Source organism: Dreissena polymorpha, chromosome 7 (assembly GCF_020536995.1).
Source record: "Dreissena polymorpha isolate Duluth1 chromosome 7, UMN_Dpol_1.0, whole genome shotgun sequence".
In the NCBI taxonomy this organism is placed as follows: Eukaryota; Metazoa; Mollusca; class Bivalvia; order Myida; family Dreissenidae; genus Dreissena; species Dreissena polymorpha.
The window spans coordinates 44,879,868-44,899,441 of NC_068361.1; the positions used below are offsets into that span (position 1 = coordinate 44,879,868).

The 19,574-nt window shown below is 40.7% G+C and overlaps 1 protein-coding gene across 1 annotated transcript in view; it reads left to right on the forward strand.

Moving 5' to 3' along the window:
* The window catches only part of LOC127837750 (integrin alpha pat-2-like), a 34,350-nt gene that overhangs the window by 10,093 nt on the left and 4,683 nt on the right, over nucleotides 1-19,574 (forward strand). Inside the window, exons 4-20 of the mRNA XM_052365099.1 lie at nucleotides 822-1,043; nucleotides 1,706-1,838; nucleotides 2,728-2,813; nucleotides 3,163-3,249; nucleotides 3,680-3,832; nucleotides 4,276-4,381; nucleotides 4,706-4,894; nucleotides 5,635-5,811; nucleotides 6,272-6,414; nucleotides 7,247-7,390; nucleotides 8,643-8,873; nucleotides 12,295-12,461; nucleotides 13,424-13,579; nucleotides 13,927-14,101; nucleotides 14,847-15,020; nucleotides 15,300-15,419; nucleotides 16,064-16,156. Coding sequence (XP_052221059.1) covers nucleotides 822-1,043; nucleotides 1,706-1,838; nucleotides 2,728-2,813; nucleotides 3,163-3,249; nucleotides 3,680-3,832; nucleotides 4,276-4,381; nucleotides 4,706-4,894; nucleotides 5,635-5,811; nucleotides 6,272-6,414; nucleotides 7,247-7,390; nucleotides 8,643-8,873; nucleotides 12,295-12,461; nucleotides 13,424-13,579; nucleotides 13,927-14,101; nucleotides 14,847-15,020; nucleotides 15,300-15,419; nucleotides 16,064-16,156 — 2,556 coding nt within the window. The remainder of the gene's footprint in view (nucleotides 1-821; nucleotides 1,044-1,705; nucleotides 1,839-2,727; nucleotides 2,814-3,162; nucleotides 3,250-3,679; nucleotides 3,833-4,275; nucleotides 4,382-4,705; nucleotides 4,895-5,634; nucleotides 5,812-6,271; nucleotides 6,415-7,246; nucleotides 7,391-8,642; nucleotides 8,874-12,294; nucleotides 12,462-13,423; nucleotides 13,580-13,926; nucleotides 14,102-14,846; nucleotides 15,021-15,299; nucleotides 15,420-16,063; nucleotides 16,157-19,574) is intronic.

Here is a 19,574-nt window from a genome sequence, read left to right on the forward strand (position 1 = left end):
ATGTGCGTAAAGTGTCGTCCCAGATTAGCATGTGCATTTCACACAGGCTAATCAGGGACAAAACGAACCGCTTTAATTGGATTTTCATTCCAAGAGTGTCTCTTGTAAACGCGAATCAAGACTAAGCGGAAAGCGTCGTTGCTAATTATCCTGTGCGGATTGCACAGGCTTATCTGGCACGATACTTTACGTACTTGCATTTAGCCCCGTTTTCCAAGAATGAGGCTCAGTGGATCATCATCATCATCATCATCATCATCATCATCATCATCATCATTAAAATTATAATTGCTAACATTATTATTATTATTTTTATTATTATTATTATTATTAGTAGTAGTAGTAGTAGAAGTAGTAGTAGTAGTAGTAGTAGTAGTAGTAGTAGTAGTAGTAGTAGTAGTAGTAGTAGTAGTAGTAGTAATTGTAGTAGTAGTTGCTGTTGTTGTTGTAGTTATAATAGAAGTAGTAGTAGAAGTAGTTGTTGTAGTAGTAATAGTAGTTAGTAGTAGTAGTTGTAGTAGTAGTAGTAGTAGTAGTAGTGGTGGTAGTAGTAGTTGTAGTAGTTGTAGTAGTAGTCGTAGTAGTAGTAGTAGTAGTAGTAGTAGTAGTAGAAGTAGTAGTAGAAGTAGTAGTAGTAGTAGTAGTAGTAGTTGTAGTAGTAGTAGTAGTAGTAGTAGTAGTAGTAGTAGTAGTAGTAGTAGTAGTAGTAGTAGTACTAGTAGTAGTAGTAGTAGTAGTAGTAATAGTAGTAGTAGTAGTGGTAGTAGTAGTAGTAGAAGGTGTATAACGCTTTAAACTGAAAATGATAACACTGATTTCAGACCTGCGCAAGTCGCTGGTACAACAAGAACTTCCTTACTGCTGGCTACTACTTCATGAACGGCCTGTGTTACGAGCTGCCTCTCGACCTCATGGCCACCAACATCCGGAAGATCCCGGCGCTCGTGGATGGCGAGAAACAGACGATGATCCTGCCCGGGAACCTGACCCGTCTCAACTACGGCATGGGCAGCATGGGCGCCGCTGTACACTACACCGCGGATGTAAGGAGACATACACGTGTATATATGAGTCACGCTCTGGAAAAACTGGATGGGCGTAAAGTGTCGTCCTAGATAAGCCTGCGCAGTTCGCACAGGCTAATTAGTGACGATATTTTCCGCTTTTATTGTAAGTTTCGTTTAAAAGGAAGTTTCTATTTAGCGAAAATCTGGTTCAGGCTGACAGTGTCATAACTGATTAGCTTGTGCGGATTGCACAGGCTAATCTGGGACGACACTTTTCGCACGTTCATTATAGCCCATTTTCCCAGAGCGAGGCTAAAGTGTTTATTTCCAATCGGATGAAAAGATCTTTTGTGTGTGGACTTGTTTTGCATTGTTATTACCGCGTGTTATCTAAGGTCAATCATATATCAAGCTCGTGCGTTTGGGCGTGAAATCGGACCCAATTTCATACGAGATGCGGCTGTGACAAGTATTTGCAATACATAAATATATTATATTTTTGCATCGGACATCTACTGGACTTTATGTAATCCTTCATGCAACTTTATTCCTCTGTGTAAACTGAATATAATTGGTGTTTGTTCTTGTATTCATGAATCGAACGTACGTTAATTGAGTCAAGCCATTATCAAAACCCCTAATGTTCGGACATTTCGCTTATATGAAGCTGTATTGCCCCACTTCGTCCCCATTTTCAGGGTCGAGACTTGTTGCTGGGTGCCCCGGGCCTATACACGTGGACAGGTGGCTTCATAGACATCGACAATAGCGGCAACACGAATCACATCTCCCAGTATGAAAACCTGCCCACAGAAATATCTGAAATGGCAGGTATATATGAACTCGTGCACTGGAAAAAAGCAAATATATTTTGTAATAATTTTTGTTGTTGTCGTTCTTGGCTTGTAAACTACCGGTTCAGGTACAATAATGGAAATAAAAAGCAGCAGCAAGAAAATATTCAGTTAAATAGGATTTTAACTTTTCAAATATTTATTAACCAGGTTTTCAACGAAGTTTAAAATCATGCTTATTAAATTGTGGTATGGCGGGCGGGCGGGCGGGCGGTGTCCACCAGGTTGTTTCCGGTCAAAAACTTTAGTTTTGCATCGATCAATCATGACGAAAACTTGTATAAAGCAAGCTTTGTATGGAGACCTTGTTTTTGATTGTATGTGTGGTTTGTCTGGTCACGGGAGCTGTCGATATTGCTAAAAAATCACATGAGTTTGGAAAGAGGTATTATATTGAAATTTTGCATGCAGGCTAAAGCAGAGTACTTCATTTGGGGCCAGTTGGGTTTAGGCCAAGGTAACTGTTCCTAACACTAACAACAACAAAACCTCTGCGTAACAACCTTAATATGGATGGAGATTTTGCTGAAATGTAATGTTTAAGATCAAAGTCACTGTTTCTTAAAACATTAAAGTATGTGGGAGACGACTTACAATTTTGTGTGATGGTTGTTCACATGCAGACATAGATTGGGATCGGACATTTATTTTATTTTTACATTCATAACTAACGCGTTTGAAACCTGGTTTCGTGGCGTTGCAATGGTTCTTTTTTTTTTAATTTACATACATTGTGATACATTTTACTCTCAAATGCACGTACACACACTGTTGCGATATTCACGTGCAGACAGTCATGTCATTTCCACGTGCAATATCTAGTTCGATTTTTCAATTTCACTCACTGTTGTGATTTCCACGTGCAGGATACGCGATGACGAGCGGTCAGTACTTCGGGAATGGCCAGACTTACTTCGCCATCGGATCACCGAGATATGAATTAACCGGAAAGGTACGATGACCTTTTTAAAATTTGAACTTTTACTTCATGTATTGTTTGCTTAGTCAACCAATTGCGAAACTGAATAATGTATTGATGTTCACCTAAACATGATCATTGAATCACTCTCCGTCTCTTCGGACGCTTACCATTAATTTAGTATTTACCCCAAACATTTATGCAATGTCTATCAATGTGTTTTATGTTGTGTCTGTTGTGTGTGTGTTTTATAGATAATATTGCTTAAAAAACTTATCATGATCGGGCTTTGCCTTTTTAAACGTAACCACATAATTCAATAACAATTCCGTTGATCATGTGCACGCATGCGCATTACCCCGGGTCGTGTCTGTCGCTTCAGGTGCTGCTGTACGAGGGAGACCGGAAGTTATTCCAGGCGGAGCGGCCATTCCTGTCGCTTAATGGCTCCGAGCTGGGCAACAGTCAGGTGAGAGAACCAATCATCCGTTACCATGACAAAAGGATGCATAACATAAACATCCTTAATCGTTGTTTTCTAATAAAAGGCACTTTACATGCATTTTACGTAAGTTATTTGTCTGGTTATCATAATTATTCATATAATTTTAGTTTTGATAGTTTTGTTATTACATCCAATTAATGACATCAATCTACCATACGAAAATGTGTGAATAAGATGCTTTATCGGCGTTGGTGTGATGTTTTGTTGTCTAAATGTCTAAACCATGCTAGACTTATGTGTCTCTCTATGTACAATATACGGTCCCCTAACATCACTTAGGCCGGTGAATATCCGCCATGTTAAGCGAGAGGTCCCTTGTGGAACTCTCGGACTTGCTGATTGATTTGACGCACAATCGCCATCCCTCTCACACCTTCTTATGCCATGTTTTCAGATTCCCGTGAACGGTTTCTACGGCTCAGCGCTGTGCTCTGCTGACGTCAACAACGACGGCCGGGATGATCTCATAGTGGGAGCTCCGCTGTTCTCAGACACCGCGGCTTATGAGACCGGCCTCGTACTGGTCTACCTTGGGCAGGCAGGCTTTGTAAGAACCGTAATAATTAGAAGTTTTCTGACACTCTCAATTTTCGGACACGCATGTTTTTAGCCAAAACAATTATTAAGCGTGACTCTAAATTTTCGGACATACGGATTTTCGTCCATAATAAATGACACGTCATTTCCGGACCGTTTATATTATAATGCTATTTTCCAGAATTCTGCCCGCTTGCGGTTACATTACACAAAATAATTGTGTATCCCTCCTTGGTCCAAAGAAGTGCATATATCTAAAGAGTTCCGTCTCTCTTTTAAAGCAATTTAGCGATCGCACCTTTGCTTCTTCAGCCGTTTACAGTTAATATCTCCTGAAATAATAAGTTTTTAAAATTATTTAACCTCGGACCGAAAACTGCTATAAGATCTTAGATGGAAGTTCCATAGTAATTTGTCTGGACAGAAAACATCTCATCGTTTACTTGCTTGCAGACTTTCAAACCTCAGAAGGAACGCCTTACCGGAAGTGGATACGCGGGTGCAAGATTCGGAACCGCCATCGCTAGCATGGGGGACCTCAACATGGACGGTTTCACCGGTACGTAATTTATTATCAGTTGTATGTCTCCGTTTGTAACAGTCGTCAGATTAGCATATTGGTAGTGAAGGAGGAAGTAATATGTGAGTTTCGGGAGATAAGATGTGAAGATATGTTTGGTAGGATGGAGATCGTGCTATTTTATTTTATTTGAGACTTATTTGGTAGAAATAATTATGGAGAGAAAACTCCTAAAGATTATGACATTCAAGAACATCAGCGGTTTTATAATACTATATAGAGTCGGATTGCACCTAAACACAGATTGTGTTTTATTCGCTGTGTGACCATGGCTGTATCACGCATTCAACGTCTGTGTTACAGATATCGTGGTTGGCGCCCCGTACGAGGGTGACGCCATGCAGGGCTCGGTGTACATCTACAACGGCTGCAAGCTGGGGGTGTGGCACCACTTCTCGCAGCGACTAGATGCCCGGACGCTCGCGCCCGCACTCCGATCATTTGGTATATCCTTCTCGCGACCGATGGATTTTGACGAAAATGGCATCAACGGTAATGCTTAGTTCGGCAGAGACTACATACGAATATTCATGCTATGGATACTGGGCCGGATTGTAAAATCAGATGTTTTAAGTCATTGTACGACTTGTCAATCCGTGAAAGAGTTGGCCACTGGTTGGTCTATATTTCAGTAGTACCTAATATCATTGAACCAGGTTTCTTTAAATCACATAACAAAAAGTTTAGGCAGACAGAAGTAGGAACAATGTTTTGTTTCTTAAATAAGAACGTGAGATAAACTCGCTTATAACATATGTATTCCAGAACTATGTATCTGTCCGTAAAATGCAACTGAGAATCATGAAAAATAAATTAACTAATGTAGGTAAATAGAAATAAAATATGGAACGATCGTGTACGGCTCCTCTTCGTCAAGTTTAAGTAAATCGTATACCAATGGTATGCTTTTAATTACAACGTTACCAAAATTCATCGCGCACTGTGACTTAATGCGCATTAATCCATTGTTGGCTCAGGTAATACTTAAATAACCCTGAACTCTTAAGTATGTATACCTAAAAGCACCCGGGGTATGGAAAATACTTAAAAGTACCCCGGAATATTGCCGGTTTCTTTAAACGTATTGTCCGTACCCGTTGTAAATTAAAGTATACTTAAGAGTAGTCGGGGAACTTTTCAGAAGTACCTGAGCAGACAGCGACACATTGAGCAATAGTATGCTTTAAATACAACATAATTGCATGTCGCCGCGCATGCGCACTGTATTTCAGACCTGTTGGTGGGCGCCTACCTGTCTGACCGGGCGTACCTGTTCCTTGGCAAGCCCGTGATCAACGTGCAGCTTACGCTGGCCTCCTCCGTCTCTCAGATCGAGCCCTCCCTGACGGCGGCGGGACTGAGGCTCACCACGTGTCTGCAGTACAACTACTTCACCGTCACCTACATACGTGAGTGTCGCGACGTAACCTGTTTTATGGGGTGTAACCTAGACTTGAAATATCGCTATTAAAATAACATTGCGCATCGCTCTAAAACAAGGCTTAATGCATGTGCGTGAAGTGCCTGAAGACCCCACAGGCTAATCTGGGACGACACTTTACAACTCAATGGTATTTTGCGTTTAAAGGAAGTATCTTTAAAGGAAGCGAAATTCCAGTTAAGGCGGAAAATGTTGCCCCGGATAAGTTTGTGCGGACTTCACAGTCGGCTGAGAAATGTTTTAAGTTGTTAAGCCACAGTTTGGGTTACTGACAAAAATGAATACACTTTTTAAGAAGGGACACGTGACAACAGCCTTATTGAATACATATGCTTTTATGTACTGGGAAATCATTGTTAAGTATTCATGGTTTGAAAAATATATTCGATTTAAAGATGCTCAAAGACCGTATCGCCGATATCTTTCAGAGTTCAACGTCACCATAGAGCTAGATACCTACATGGGAGAATACAACCGAATCATGTTCGACAAAGGGAGCAGAATGACGTCATTTCTACTGAAAGTCTTCCACAACGAAAAATCTTGTGATACCCGAACACTGACGATTAAGGTACCAGCAATTGTTCGACGATGGGGTGATTAGTATAAGAATGTTGATGTTAATGATGATGTTGACGATGTTAATTATAATGAGGACGTTGACGATGTTTATGATGATAACGATGATGATGTTAATGATGTTGAAGATGTTCATGATGATGACTATGTTAATGATGATGGCGATGTTGACGATGCTAATGATGATGACGATGTTGACGATGTTAATGATGATGGCGATGTTGACGATGCGTCTGGTTGTGGTGGTGATGAAAATGATGATGGTATTAACTACATCAATTATTTCCCATGAATTGCAAAGGAATGCCACATATACCTGTAGCTTCCCTAAAATCAACGTTTTTTGTGGTATAATTCACAATTTGGACTTCAAATAATATGTTAATGGTACACGTTTTATTTTGTTATGTGTTAGCTACATTAACTGGTCCCGACCACTTTCAAAACCCTTTCACAAAAAGATGCTTATTGGCCCATTGAAACGTGGTCCCCAGAGCTCGTAACGCATTCTTATACTTAAGAATTAATAATATACTTCAAACAAGAAAAATACAGTGTTTGAATATATACTGGCTACCACTCGTGATTATGCCATTAACAAAATGTTCTTCATGGATGTTGATGTATTTGGAAGTTGTTTATACCCAGTTTGACTCCAAATTTAAGCCATTCTTAAATATACATGTAATAATTTTAAGAATATTCTAGATTCCTAGATTTAAGTCTAAGAATTATTTGGTGAATACGGCCCCAGATGCCCCAACTGTCGTCCACAAGCTCAGTGAAGGCTTGCATGTCCATCGCAATGCATGTTTGCCTTGCAGTCGACCGTGGACCTGATGACGCCTGTGCGGATCCAGGCCTCTTACAGCGTGGTGCAGTTCGCGTCTTCAGGGGACAAGCAGCCCGCCATCAACCGCTTCCATGGAGACGACCCCAACCGGAACCTGATGATCGCCGTAGAGCGGGTGAGACACACTGTAACTTCCGGCCTGGTCGGTGTTGTTTGAGTTTTATTATGTAGAAAATGGGCGATTTATAACGAAACAGGTATTCATGTTAAGGTCAATATGTTAATTGTTAAATATTTACGTGCGTAAACCATGTGTCTAAATGATATTTTTGCCGGGTACGAAAATGGTTCAAAATCATAGAAAAAACGTTGCCGCCAGGAGTCGGGGCAGTTTTCCTGATATGGCAAAAGTAAAACATTGTGAACACTAAAGAGGTCAAATGTATTGCTCACTCTTCATGAAACGTGCTAAGAACAGAACAATTGTCCTAATTATAGCTTGGCCGAGTTCGAAAATAGTTCCGGTCCGATTAAAAGCATGCGCCTGTTCGGACGTGGTCACTGTTTCTATAAAAAGTTTCTATTTAATAACTTGACTTTTCTTTGAGGTAGTGTGTTAAATATTACCGGTATGCATAATAATAATGCTAGTACTACTACTACTAGTACTACTACTACTACTAATAATAATAATAATAATATTAATAATAATAACAAATATAGGATCTGGCACGAGTTGTCATATCATACCATATTTTATTAAACGAGTTCAGGAATTTTGTAAGTAAACTCGCCAAATGCTCGCTTACTAACGAATTTCCTTGACGAGTTTAATATTATTTGGTATGATATGACAACGAGTGTCAGATCTTTTTTATCACATGCTTTTAAATGAGCAAATTAAATAAATATTTACGCAAACATAACGATAAATCCCGAATGTTGTTTACATGTCGTGACGTCATTTGAAGTTGCAACGTCATTTCAGCAAAATAACAAAATGCAATAAACGAAAACTAAGCCAATGAAAACGCTTAAAAATGTTGTATTACACATGTGTTATATAAAAAAATATGTAATGGCTGTATTACATGGGAAACAGGGTATAACATGTGATAATAATAATAATTATTATTATCTTTATATAATAATAATAATAATAATAATAATAATAATAATAATAATAATAAAAATAATAATAATAATAATAATAATAAATAAATAAATAAATAAATAAATAATAATAATAAAAATAATAAAAATAATAAAAATAATAATAAAATTCAATATTAACATTTTTTGAAATCAAATCAGTGTTAACACTAGATATAAACAACGAAAGCAATTAATCTCCTTTTTCAAACATTAGGTGTACCGGAATTCATGTAATCTTTATTGTTCACGCCTGTCACGTGTTTCCGGTTCAGCTTGAGTTCAAGAAGAACTGCCCGGACAACCGCTGTCGCACCGACCTCACCCTGACGGCAGCGGCGGAGTATCAGCAGGAGGCCGGAAACCTCATCCTGGGAACTTCCAGTCTCGTATTGGACGTGAGCATCCGGAAGAGCGGCGACCCCAGCTACGGTTCCAACCTGTTCGTCGCGTTTCCGAAGTCGATGCGGTACCAGAAAGTGGAGAAGGTGGCCGGGGAGACGGAGGTTTGTGCTGCGAAGTCTTATCCTTCTTTGTTTAAACATATTTATTGTATGCATATACATCGATACCGGGAGGCTAAACGAGAAACTCTTAAGTCAATTCCTTGGGAAGAATCTGTACCTGGTGTCTATTTGAACTCTCCACGACTTAGGTGCGATTCGGGACCTCTCGGTCGTTAGGCGGACACCATATCCAGTACTACTGCGACTTTGTTTATGTCATTTCAGTGTTTTCGGCTAGGTTTTCGGCCTAGATGCCTAATAGGGCGTTATCTAGATTTCTCTCAATTACTATTTGCAATGGTAAAACTAACGGCCAATGGACTGTGTTGGTTTTTGTTTTAGAGAATGCAAACTTACAACAACGGTTTAATTAACACGTATACCGGCAACACTTGTTAGAAATACAAAGTTTCACACTTGAGCAGTTGAAATAAAGTTTAAACATGTTATCGCCATATATTTTAGAACTGAACATATTTTTAACAATTTGTATTATGTAAAAATGCTTATTTTTTCCACTAAAAGCAATATTAATTTTATTTAGTCTATAAAACCGAGACTCAAATGATGCAATTCACGGGTGTGAAAGTAGGTTACTACATAACGATAAACCTTGCGCTTATATTTCATTTTTTATTGGTTAAAATGATATTTCACGTTGTAAGTGAATCTCTAAGCCGTGAACTAATTTTGGCTGGCGAGAAAAAAACACACCTAAATTAAAAGCACTGGCCATAAATGAACTTGCTTCTTCAAATAACGCACGGGTGTGTATATACGAACGAGCTAAATTAGCGAATGAGTCATTTTATAGATATATCATAGAGTTGTGCGATTTAATTCAACTCAACTTCTACGTCAGATGTTGTCCAATCTATGATGTTAAACGCCTTTCTTTGAAGTAAACTGTGGTGACAGAAGTGTTGTAATTCGTTGCAATATATTCACGTCAATTAATGCACCTAGCAGGAAACTAGAGCGCCGACGGCATTGGAAGTCTATTGGCAAGATAATGGGAAGTTTTGCTTAAGTGAATGTTTCAGGAACAGTTGACTAAATGAAAATATAAAAGGCTTTCAAAAAGATTTTTTTTACTATAAGTACAAATTAATGAAACCAGAAGGGGCGAAATATTGCAAACCAAGCAGAATGGAAAACTTCGTTGTTGTTGTTGTTTTGTTTCTGTTGTTATATTTACCGACTTACATAAGAAAAATATTACATGCATACTGTATTTTGGAGCACATGTTCTGAAGTTTTTAATCCTTATTCAATTATTCAAATAACTTCAAGTAATATGCAAAATGTTGACCTTCCTCTCTTGCCTCCCAAAAATTCGCCATAAAGTTTAACGGTATTACAGCCTAAAACAAACTCCGTAAAAACTACTGAAAGTAACGTGCCCCAAAAATAAATACATTGAAAAAGTATGTAATCTTAAAATCAAATACCACGATATTCACTTTGTTAAAAACACATAACTGAGTGTGCAAAAAGTAAACTTAAAATGTTAGGATCATATTTATTGTATTTATTTGAATGATGGCATATATGAAAGTTGTGGAACAACGCTAATGTAATCAAACTCTCGTTGCCATCCACGTTTTTAATGGAATTGTTAACAAATCTGGGCATTTTTGATGTCATCAGATATGATTGCTTAAAAATCTCTAATAATTTAATAGTCTTAACTTATTTATTTTCCTTATTTGCTTTAGGTCTCTAACAACAGTTTCACTATGTAAGGGACAGAAACAATAACATAACACTATGTCGTGTTGTAATTGGGCATTTTATTTTAAATGCCATAAAACAAATACCCCATTGAACTAACTAGCAACCTCTGGTTAGCCGAACATGTAAAATAACATCAGTTGTTCGCCCTTATCTGTGCTGCCTGTAGCGCCACAAGTGACAACGACCGCCAGACCAATACTTAACTAATTTGTATAGTAAGAAAACAAGTTGAAAAGCAAACAAACAAACACACTGACAGTCCCGATATTTGAATTCGTGTCGTCTTCATCTGTTAATGGATGCGCTACCGCTGCGCCACGCATACTTTAATCTTCCGATGCGAAACAAAATATCTATAGTAGAGGGGGTAATTACTAGTACTTGATGGTCAAGATGGCGACGTCCATGCCGAGGAAGGTATTTTTCGCTGTTTTATAACTTTTTGTACTTTTGTTTACTTTTTAAATGACGCTCAATTTCCAGCCATATCAGTAAAAGGTGATAAGCGTTTATTTCGTATTAAAATACGCTTTATATATCGTCTTTACTCCCCGCAAATTTTCTGTAAGCTGTAATTAGGCCATCCCGCTAAGAAATTTCACAGCGCGTAAAGTCGAGATATAGAGCGAATATTAATACGAAATAACTTTCTCGCTGACATGGCTGTAATATCAGTGGCATTTGAAATAATAATGCAAGTTATAAAGTGTGTAAAGCGGCGAAAAATACTTGCCTCGGCATGGCGTCGCCATCTTGACTATCACGTGATTACCGCCTCCGTATAGTAAACGTATCTAGCTTTTGCCAATAACAGAATTGTTTTAAAAACGAACTTTTTTTCTAAGAATGTTTTTTCACTAAAAATGGTCTTAGATAAATTCTATGATGAAAATCTTCGAAAAAAAGTGTGTGTGAAAAAATGAAAGAATTATAAAAGTTAATGTTATTATCTCATCTATTTCGTCTGACAACATTCTACAACATCCGGGCATTTTACCGCATTTTTACACTCAAACGACGAGACGTCTTTTCGATTCACGGTTATTGAGTCCATTGGCTAAAGCTAATAGACACAATTTGCATACGAATATTTTATTTTTATTTCTTGATCTTAATACACTTATCTGATTAAAAAAACGGTTCATGTTCTCTCGCTATTATTTCTTAACATGTGATATTATAAAAAAAATTCTGGCCATTCTTGAATCAATTTAACGTTGAGGAATATTATCTAGTAGATTTTCGTTATTTTCACTGATGGGAATATGGGTATATGATCGCTTTATTCTCGGTACATATTATTTCTACTTAATCTCATATTATGGGTCATGATGTTTCCGAGAAGTCCCGTTCATAGAGAGCAAAAACCAAGGGTCCGAGAAGGCAATAAACCAATCACCGTTATCATGCTATATTTTTAGAAAAAAAGTTGACATCAGTGTTTATCTCAATGCCGTTTTTCTTTTTCTAAAGGCATTTCTTTTTACGATAACGAATGCTTTTAAAAATGTGTCTTCTTTGGCCAAGAGTCGTGTGAATAGTGTATTTGTAATAAGAAAGCGTTAAAGTTATGCATTTAAAGCATCAGTAAGTTAATATTTAACCTTCTGTAGTGCTATGTTGCATAATAATATAACAATATGTATGTATCAATATTTCTCACTCTGAGTTCTGTGGTTCCCAGGTCCAGTGCGGGTTTATCGAGTTGCGAGAAGAGGCGAGTGACGCCGACCCGGATGTGGATTCCCTCGAGTATCTGCAGAGGCAGCTGGTGCCCAAAATGGACAAGGAGGCCGAGGAGATGCTCGTGTGCTCCTTCGGGAATCCCCTGTCTAATAATACAGGTGTCAGGTGAGGAGAACCCCGTGGCTAATAATACAGGTGTCAGGTGAGGGGAGCACCCTGTCTAATAATACAGGTGTCAGGTGATGGGAGCCCCCCTGTATAATCATACAGATGCCAGGTGAGGGGTTCCCCCCTGTCTTACTAATACAGGTGTCAGGTGATGGGAGCCCCCCTGTCTAATCATACAGATGCCAGGTGAGGGGAACCCCCTGTCTAATAATACAGGTGTCATGTGAGAGGAACCCCCTGTCGAATAATACAGCTGTCATGTGAGGGGAACCCATTGTCTAAGAATACAGGTGTCATGTGAGGGGAACCCCCTGTCTAATATTACAGATGTCAGGTGAAGGGAGCCCCCTGTCTAATCATACAGATGCCAGGTGAGGGGATCCCCCCTGTCTTATAATACAGGTGTCAGGTGAGGGGAACCCCCTGTCTTATAATTAAGGTGTTAGGTGAGGGAACCCCCCTGTCTTATAATACAGGTGTCAGGTGAGGGCAACCCCAGGTGAGGGGAACCCCCAAGTCTACATATACAGGTGTCAGGTGAAGGGAACCCACTGTCTACAAATACAGGTATCAGGTGAGGCGAATACCCTGTCTAATAATACAGATGTCAGGTGAGGGTAACCCCCTGTCTACAAATACAGGTGTCAGGTGAGGGGAAAACCCTGTCTCATATTACAGATATCAGGTGAGGTGTAAACATGGTGATCAATTAATACCAAATTGCAAAGCTCTACTTTTCTGTGTGGCGTTTTGCTGTCAATTATTTCAGATTTCAGCTACAATATGTATTATTTAGACAAAAACACACGGCAGAGCTGAGTCGGACGACTTTATATACTATTTATAGTAACGATATGTTATATACGGCTGTAGATTGAATCTTTTAAAATGTCAATGTATGCCTCGGGTAAATGTTTTGTATAATTGCAACTCTTTATATAAAAATATTCAATCGCCAGGTTCCGGTTACACATGGTAGTTCCGGAGTCTGTGAAGGAGTCTAAGCTCTACTTCCGTTTGAACGCAACGACCCTTAGCGATGAGCTGCGAGCAGAGGACAACACGCAGAACATTGACATTCCGGTCAAGTACAAGGTGGCGACCGCCTTCAAGGGGTGAGTCGGACACACAGAAACACGTATTGAACCATTTAGCTCGCACGAACTATTAAAATAAATCATTGTTAAGTTTAAAGCTATTAATTTTGGCTCGATTGCTTTAAAATCTATAGGCTTATCGACACGCTCTCTTGTCCGTTTCCTTGGTATAACCAGTACTGTGTGTATTTGGATGAGATGTGAAGAACGCTGCCACAGCGGGGATTGAACCTATTACTTCTCGGTTGCTAGGAGGACACCATATCCACTACGCCACGGCGACCTAGTAAAATTGATACTATTTTCGCATTTGTTAGAAAACAATTATTTATACTGCTCTAGGAATTCCTCTTTCCTTCCCGCAGTGTGTCCCGGCCCTCCATCCTGACCCTGGCTGACCCCGCCCTGCGCTACAACGTGACGCACGTGTACGAGCTCCGGAACCAGGGGCCCAGTCCACTTCCGGCGGCCCTGCTCATGATTGAGTTCCCGCAGGTTCAGCAGAGCGGCCGCGTGCAAATCAAACTGAACACCACTGAAGTAAGATTGATGGGAAGTCGATATATATAATCGTTGTTAGACTATTACAATAAATATCATGACACCATGTTTGTGTCTATTTTAATCGATTAAGTTACTGGTCAAAGCTTCAACCGGTAGTTGATATTTCGTTTTAAATTACACGTCTTTAAAAGCTGTTATTTAAGGCATGTATTAAAATTTTATTTACGTCAATAGTCGATCTCGATACTTTGAAATGTTATATGCATCGAGGTCAAACGTATAATTAAACAGAAAATATGTCCTTGAATGCGAATTTAATACAGGGCAAATGTTATGAACTGTACTAATATACAATAATACACAACTTTTCAATCATTTTGATGGCTTATCTGAAGGAAACATCTCCATGGGGCTAAATTATCGGGGTAATATATGTTTACCTTATTTAATATTTGGAATATAATGTTTGTGCCGTGATAAATTAGTGAGATAAGTTTTTACCGCAAGGCTTAATTTTTGGAATAATATAAGCGGGCATAACTATTTAAAACATGTTTTCGCAGGGCTTTCTTCACACATTTACCAGGCTAAATTATAGGCAGGATATTATGACCAAGAGGCTCAATAGAAGAGAGGGGATAGGGGCATATGGATAAGACATTCGCCCGACGATCTAAATTATTGCGAAAACACATGTTAGCCGGGTCTCATTTTGAGAGCGCGTTGCATCTGGGTGGTTTTATCGTCAACTTACACTTTAACCCCCTCCTCCCTCCCCTAGTGGAGCTGCCCGCCCCCATGTCGGATCACGTGCGAGTTCCCCAACATGGAGGAGAACAAGGCGCCCGCCATCTTCTCGGCGAATATCGGCCCAAGCTACAGCGTCAAGACGTCACCGTCGACCAGCGACGTTAACGTCGGAGAGGCAAAATCCCTGTCATCGCTACGGAACACTGTAAGCTAAAAGATAGGTCTCAAAGGGACAAATGTGGTTTAACGGAAGAACAACGATACATTTATTTTTATTTGATACATATAAATAATAATTGTTATTTTCCTATAAAATCGGACAATTACTAGTTGCAGTTATAGAAAAAAGTCATTAAACAAAAGTATGCGATGTATACAAATACATATATTGTAAAATTATGATTTTAGAAAGGTCTTTCCCATTATCACTTTTTCCTTCAAACAAAGCTATCATATGTTTGTTAAACTTCCGACTTGGTTTCAGGACTGTAACAAGCACAGGTGCTCGCGCTACGACTGCAAGCTGACGGACATACCGGCGAGAGAGAGCGCCGTCGTGACGTTGACTTTCCACGTTGCTGGCGACACGCTTGATGTCGTCACGGTAAGAATCCTGCCCTGCGCTTGGTTGGACATAGTCCCAAGTAAAGATTACACTGGTTTCGAGCACAGCTGTTATCAAACCGTTAACATTTAGGGGAGGTAATCGCTGCCATGTTTAGACGGGATGTGGTGAATGCACATGATATATGTTAAAAACTGCACATCGAAGCTGTTTATTAACCGAAATCCAGTTTTCAATGAATGTAAAGTTTTTGATTTTTAATTCAAAGGTAGATTTATATAAAAATATCTACATTTAACTAAATCAACATGTCTATTTTTGTTCGTAAATTTGAATGTTATATTCTAACGATCCCTATAGAACCGTTCCTGCACATGCCAAACTGCCAAACATTGTCTGGAAACGTTTGACTTAATATGAATAATCAGATGAGTCTCGTTCTTTGAAAGCGGTTATTTATGTATGTGTGTATAGTGTTCTCCCAGATTAGCCTGAGCAGTCAACACAGTCTGATTTTTCGAGGATACTTTCCGCTTTAACTAGATTTTTGATAAGGAGAAAGTTCATTTAAACGAAAATTACCATACGAACGGAAAACGCTGTCCCTGATTAGCCGAAGCGTAGGCTTTTATCATTGTAAACCCACCCGCATCCGTGTTGCACATGTGCCGGCTGTGTTCCAGGGCGGCCAGACGCTCACTATCCGCTCTGACGCGTTCGTGCGCCTGGACCGACTTGAGCGTCTCATCACCGACACCACCACCCACGTGACAGACGTAAGTGTGACATGAAGACATGTGAATACCGCGTGTTATATTCCTAAAATACCGTCAAGTCGTTTCAATATGTCATTTCATAAAATGTATTCATAAAATATATTCATAGTCATTTTATGGGAATGGGTTAGTAAGAAAGTCTTATTTCTCTAATGAGATCTGTATTTAAGTTCACCTTATAAGAGTCTATTACAATTAAGTGGATTACTGTTTTAATCTGAGTATCGTGAGTTCAATCCCAAGCAAAGACATGCTACATTTTCTTGTTTACGCACACGTGGCTGTACATGAATTTGCATATGAATGATTTTGCTTTGTGTGTATCGGACTTTAAGCTGTTTTATTGTATGTGTATACACTTATAAACTACTTTGACTTGACTTGACTTGATCCTGAGTTTATTTGTTATCTGCTGCGGGATTAGTCCCAGTAGTTGGGGTAGGCAGCAGGCGGCTAGAGCGTCTAACCCCTGATTTCCACGCTCCTCTGTTTTGTGGGTCAGTGTCACCCATGCCACATGTGTGCAGGTCATCCTTAATACAGTCAGTCTTGGTCTCCCTCTACCTCTAGCACCAGGAATGGCCATCTTCGAGATTGAATTGATGCAAGAGGTGGCACGCTCGACATGCCCATACCACCTCAGGCGTCTGGCTCTCAGTGATGCAGTGACTTCTGGTATCCCTAGTTTGCCATACAGCATGTCAGTGTGGACTCCGTCGTCAGGTTTGATGCCGCAAATCCAGCGGGCCATTGCTCTGTCGTTTCTACGAAGTCGTTGTAGATCAGAAGCGGATGGTGCCCACGCTTCACTACCATGTAACATGGCAGAACGGACACAAGCATTGAACACGTTGCCACGGATTTTTAGGGAAACATGCTTTGAAGTCAATATTGGTAGGAGCTTCTTAAACTTTCCCCAGGCAATGCAGCATCGGGTGATGATGGCAAGTTCGCAGCCTCCCCCAGCACATAGCGTGTCACCCAGATAGCAGAAGCTGGCCTCAACATCAAGCTGTGAGCCATCAATGACCACCTGGGTAACAGGTCTTCCATCAATTGGTCGTGCCTGGTCCATGCATCTCGGGCAAACGTAGTCCGGGTTGCTGGTGATTCTTCCCTTGATGCCACTGCACTTTTTGTGCACCCACAGTTTGCACTGGGTACACTCAATCGAGTTCACTCCCACTCCACTCCTACATACCGCACAGGGATATGCTCCCGCATCGCGCAGAAGATTCAGTCCTGGGCCGGTGATCAAGAGCTTTGTCTTCTTCATATTGACCCTCAGCCCCATGCTTTCCATTCCATCCTTCCAACCTTTCAATCTGGAGAGACACTCCTCCAGTGAGTCCGCGATCACAGCAAGATCATCAGCGTAGAGGAGCTCCCATGGAACCCCGACGCGAAATTCCCTCGACAGAGCCTCAAGCACTAGGATGAAAAGCAGGGGACTAAGAACAGAACCCTGATGCACCCCTACTTCGACTCCAAATTCCTCGCTATATTGTCCGTTGACACGCACACGGCACCTGGCGCCTGTGTACATACCCTGTATGACACGAACTGCCCATTCCTCAACCCCTAAACTCCTCAGAGCCCACCAGAGGACCTTTCTTGGAACTCTATCAAATGCTTTCTCATGGTCGACGAAGGCAATACACAGTGGCTTGTTTGCTGCATTGTATTTTTCCTGTAGCTGGCGTATGATGAAGATTGCATCAGTCGTACCTCTACCAGGAACAAAACCAAACTGCATCCCATCGATATCGACCATCTCGCGTAAGTGGGTGTCAAGTACACGCTCAATCAGTTTCATCGTCTGGTCCGTAAGCTTTAACCCACGGTAATTTCCTCTGTCTAGAGCCTCACCTTTACCTTTGTAAAGGTTAAGGATGTGGCTCTCCTCCCAGTCCTTGGGGATCACACCATTGCTGAAAACGACCTCAGTCAGCTGTCTTAGCATTTTTGTTCCCTCCTCACCAGCTGCTTTCAACATCTCGGCAATAACACCTGACGGTCCAGCGGCTTTGCCACATTTCATCTTGCAGAGGGCTTTGCGAATTTGTTCTACTGTGACTGGTGGAGGAGGCCCTTCCACAGGCGCAACTTCAGGAAGTAGCTCACTGGGCCACTCAAACTCGACGTTTAGTAGCTTTGAATAGTGTTCCACCCAGGCTTTCATTTTCTCATCATCACTGAGGGACAGTTCACCCGCATCATTTCGAACACATTTCTCACCAACAACATCTTGGTTTGTCCTGTCCATTTGCTTGGCCAGCTTGAAGATGCCTCCATCGTATGGAGAGAGGTTCGCGAATTTCTCTTTCTCAGACTTGGACTTGGCTAACCAGACAGCTTGCTTAGAAGCACGTTTAGCCTCGTAATAGGCAGCTTTGGCAACGTTAGCCTCAATGGTACTGCCAGGTTTATCCAGTGCTTTGAATGTTTTGTAGCGGGTTCGCTTCAACTTCACCGCAACTTCAACATCACTGTCCCACCACCAGGTTTCCCTCTTCCACTGGTGTTTTTTGGAGAAACCACAAACTTCTCTTGCTGTTTCAAGCAGGGGGTTCTTTAACCTCATCCAAACCTCTTCAACAGTGTTGGCAAGGTTGCCATCGCCAGTAACGACTTTTTCAGTGAAGGCATCACGGAACTTGTCTGCCACAGCCTTGTCCCTCAGCTTCCAAGTGCGAATGCGAGGGGTGAATTTGCGTTTGTTGACTTTGGGGATGAAGATAGTGATATCACAAACAACGAGATTATGTTGTTGGACACACTCCTCAGTTGGAATTACCTTCACATCGGTGATTGCTCTGCGATACCTCTTTGGGTAGAGGATATAGTCAATCTGCGTTCTAAGATTTCTCGAGCAGTAGGTGACAAGATGGCTCTCCCTCTTTACAAACCAGGTGTTGTCTACAACCAGATCGTTGGCTAGAGCAAATTCTAATACTCTCTTTCCCTCCTTGTTGCGGACACCAAAGCCTCGACCACCGTGTATGTCGCCAAAACCATCACTCTTGACACCAACATGGCCATTCCAGTCCCCAAGGGGTACAAGAATTTCTGAAGCTGGGATTTTGGTAACAGCACTCTGAAGCTGGTCGTAGAAGCGGTCTTTCTCAGCCTCAGGGAGTCCAGACTGTGGTGCGTATACGGAGATAAAGGTGAATACCACTTCGCCAATGATCAACCTCACCAAGATGATCCTGTCAGAGATACGCTCGACATTGAATACTTTCTCAATCCAGCGTTCTGCTAAAAGAACAAGCAAATTCGTAGAATTGATATCCCCCGCAACATATGCTTTGTTTGAGGATGGGTGCAAATCGGACGGATGAACATACTGACAGATGGCGTGCATCATCCTCTTATCCATATATATACTCATACCAAGTTTCAATGAAATCTGCCA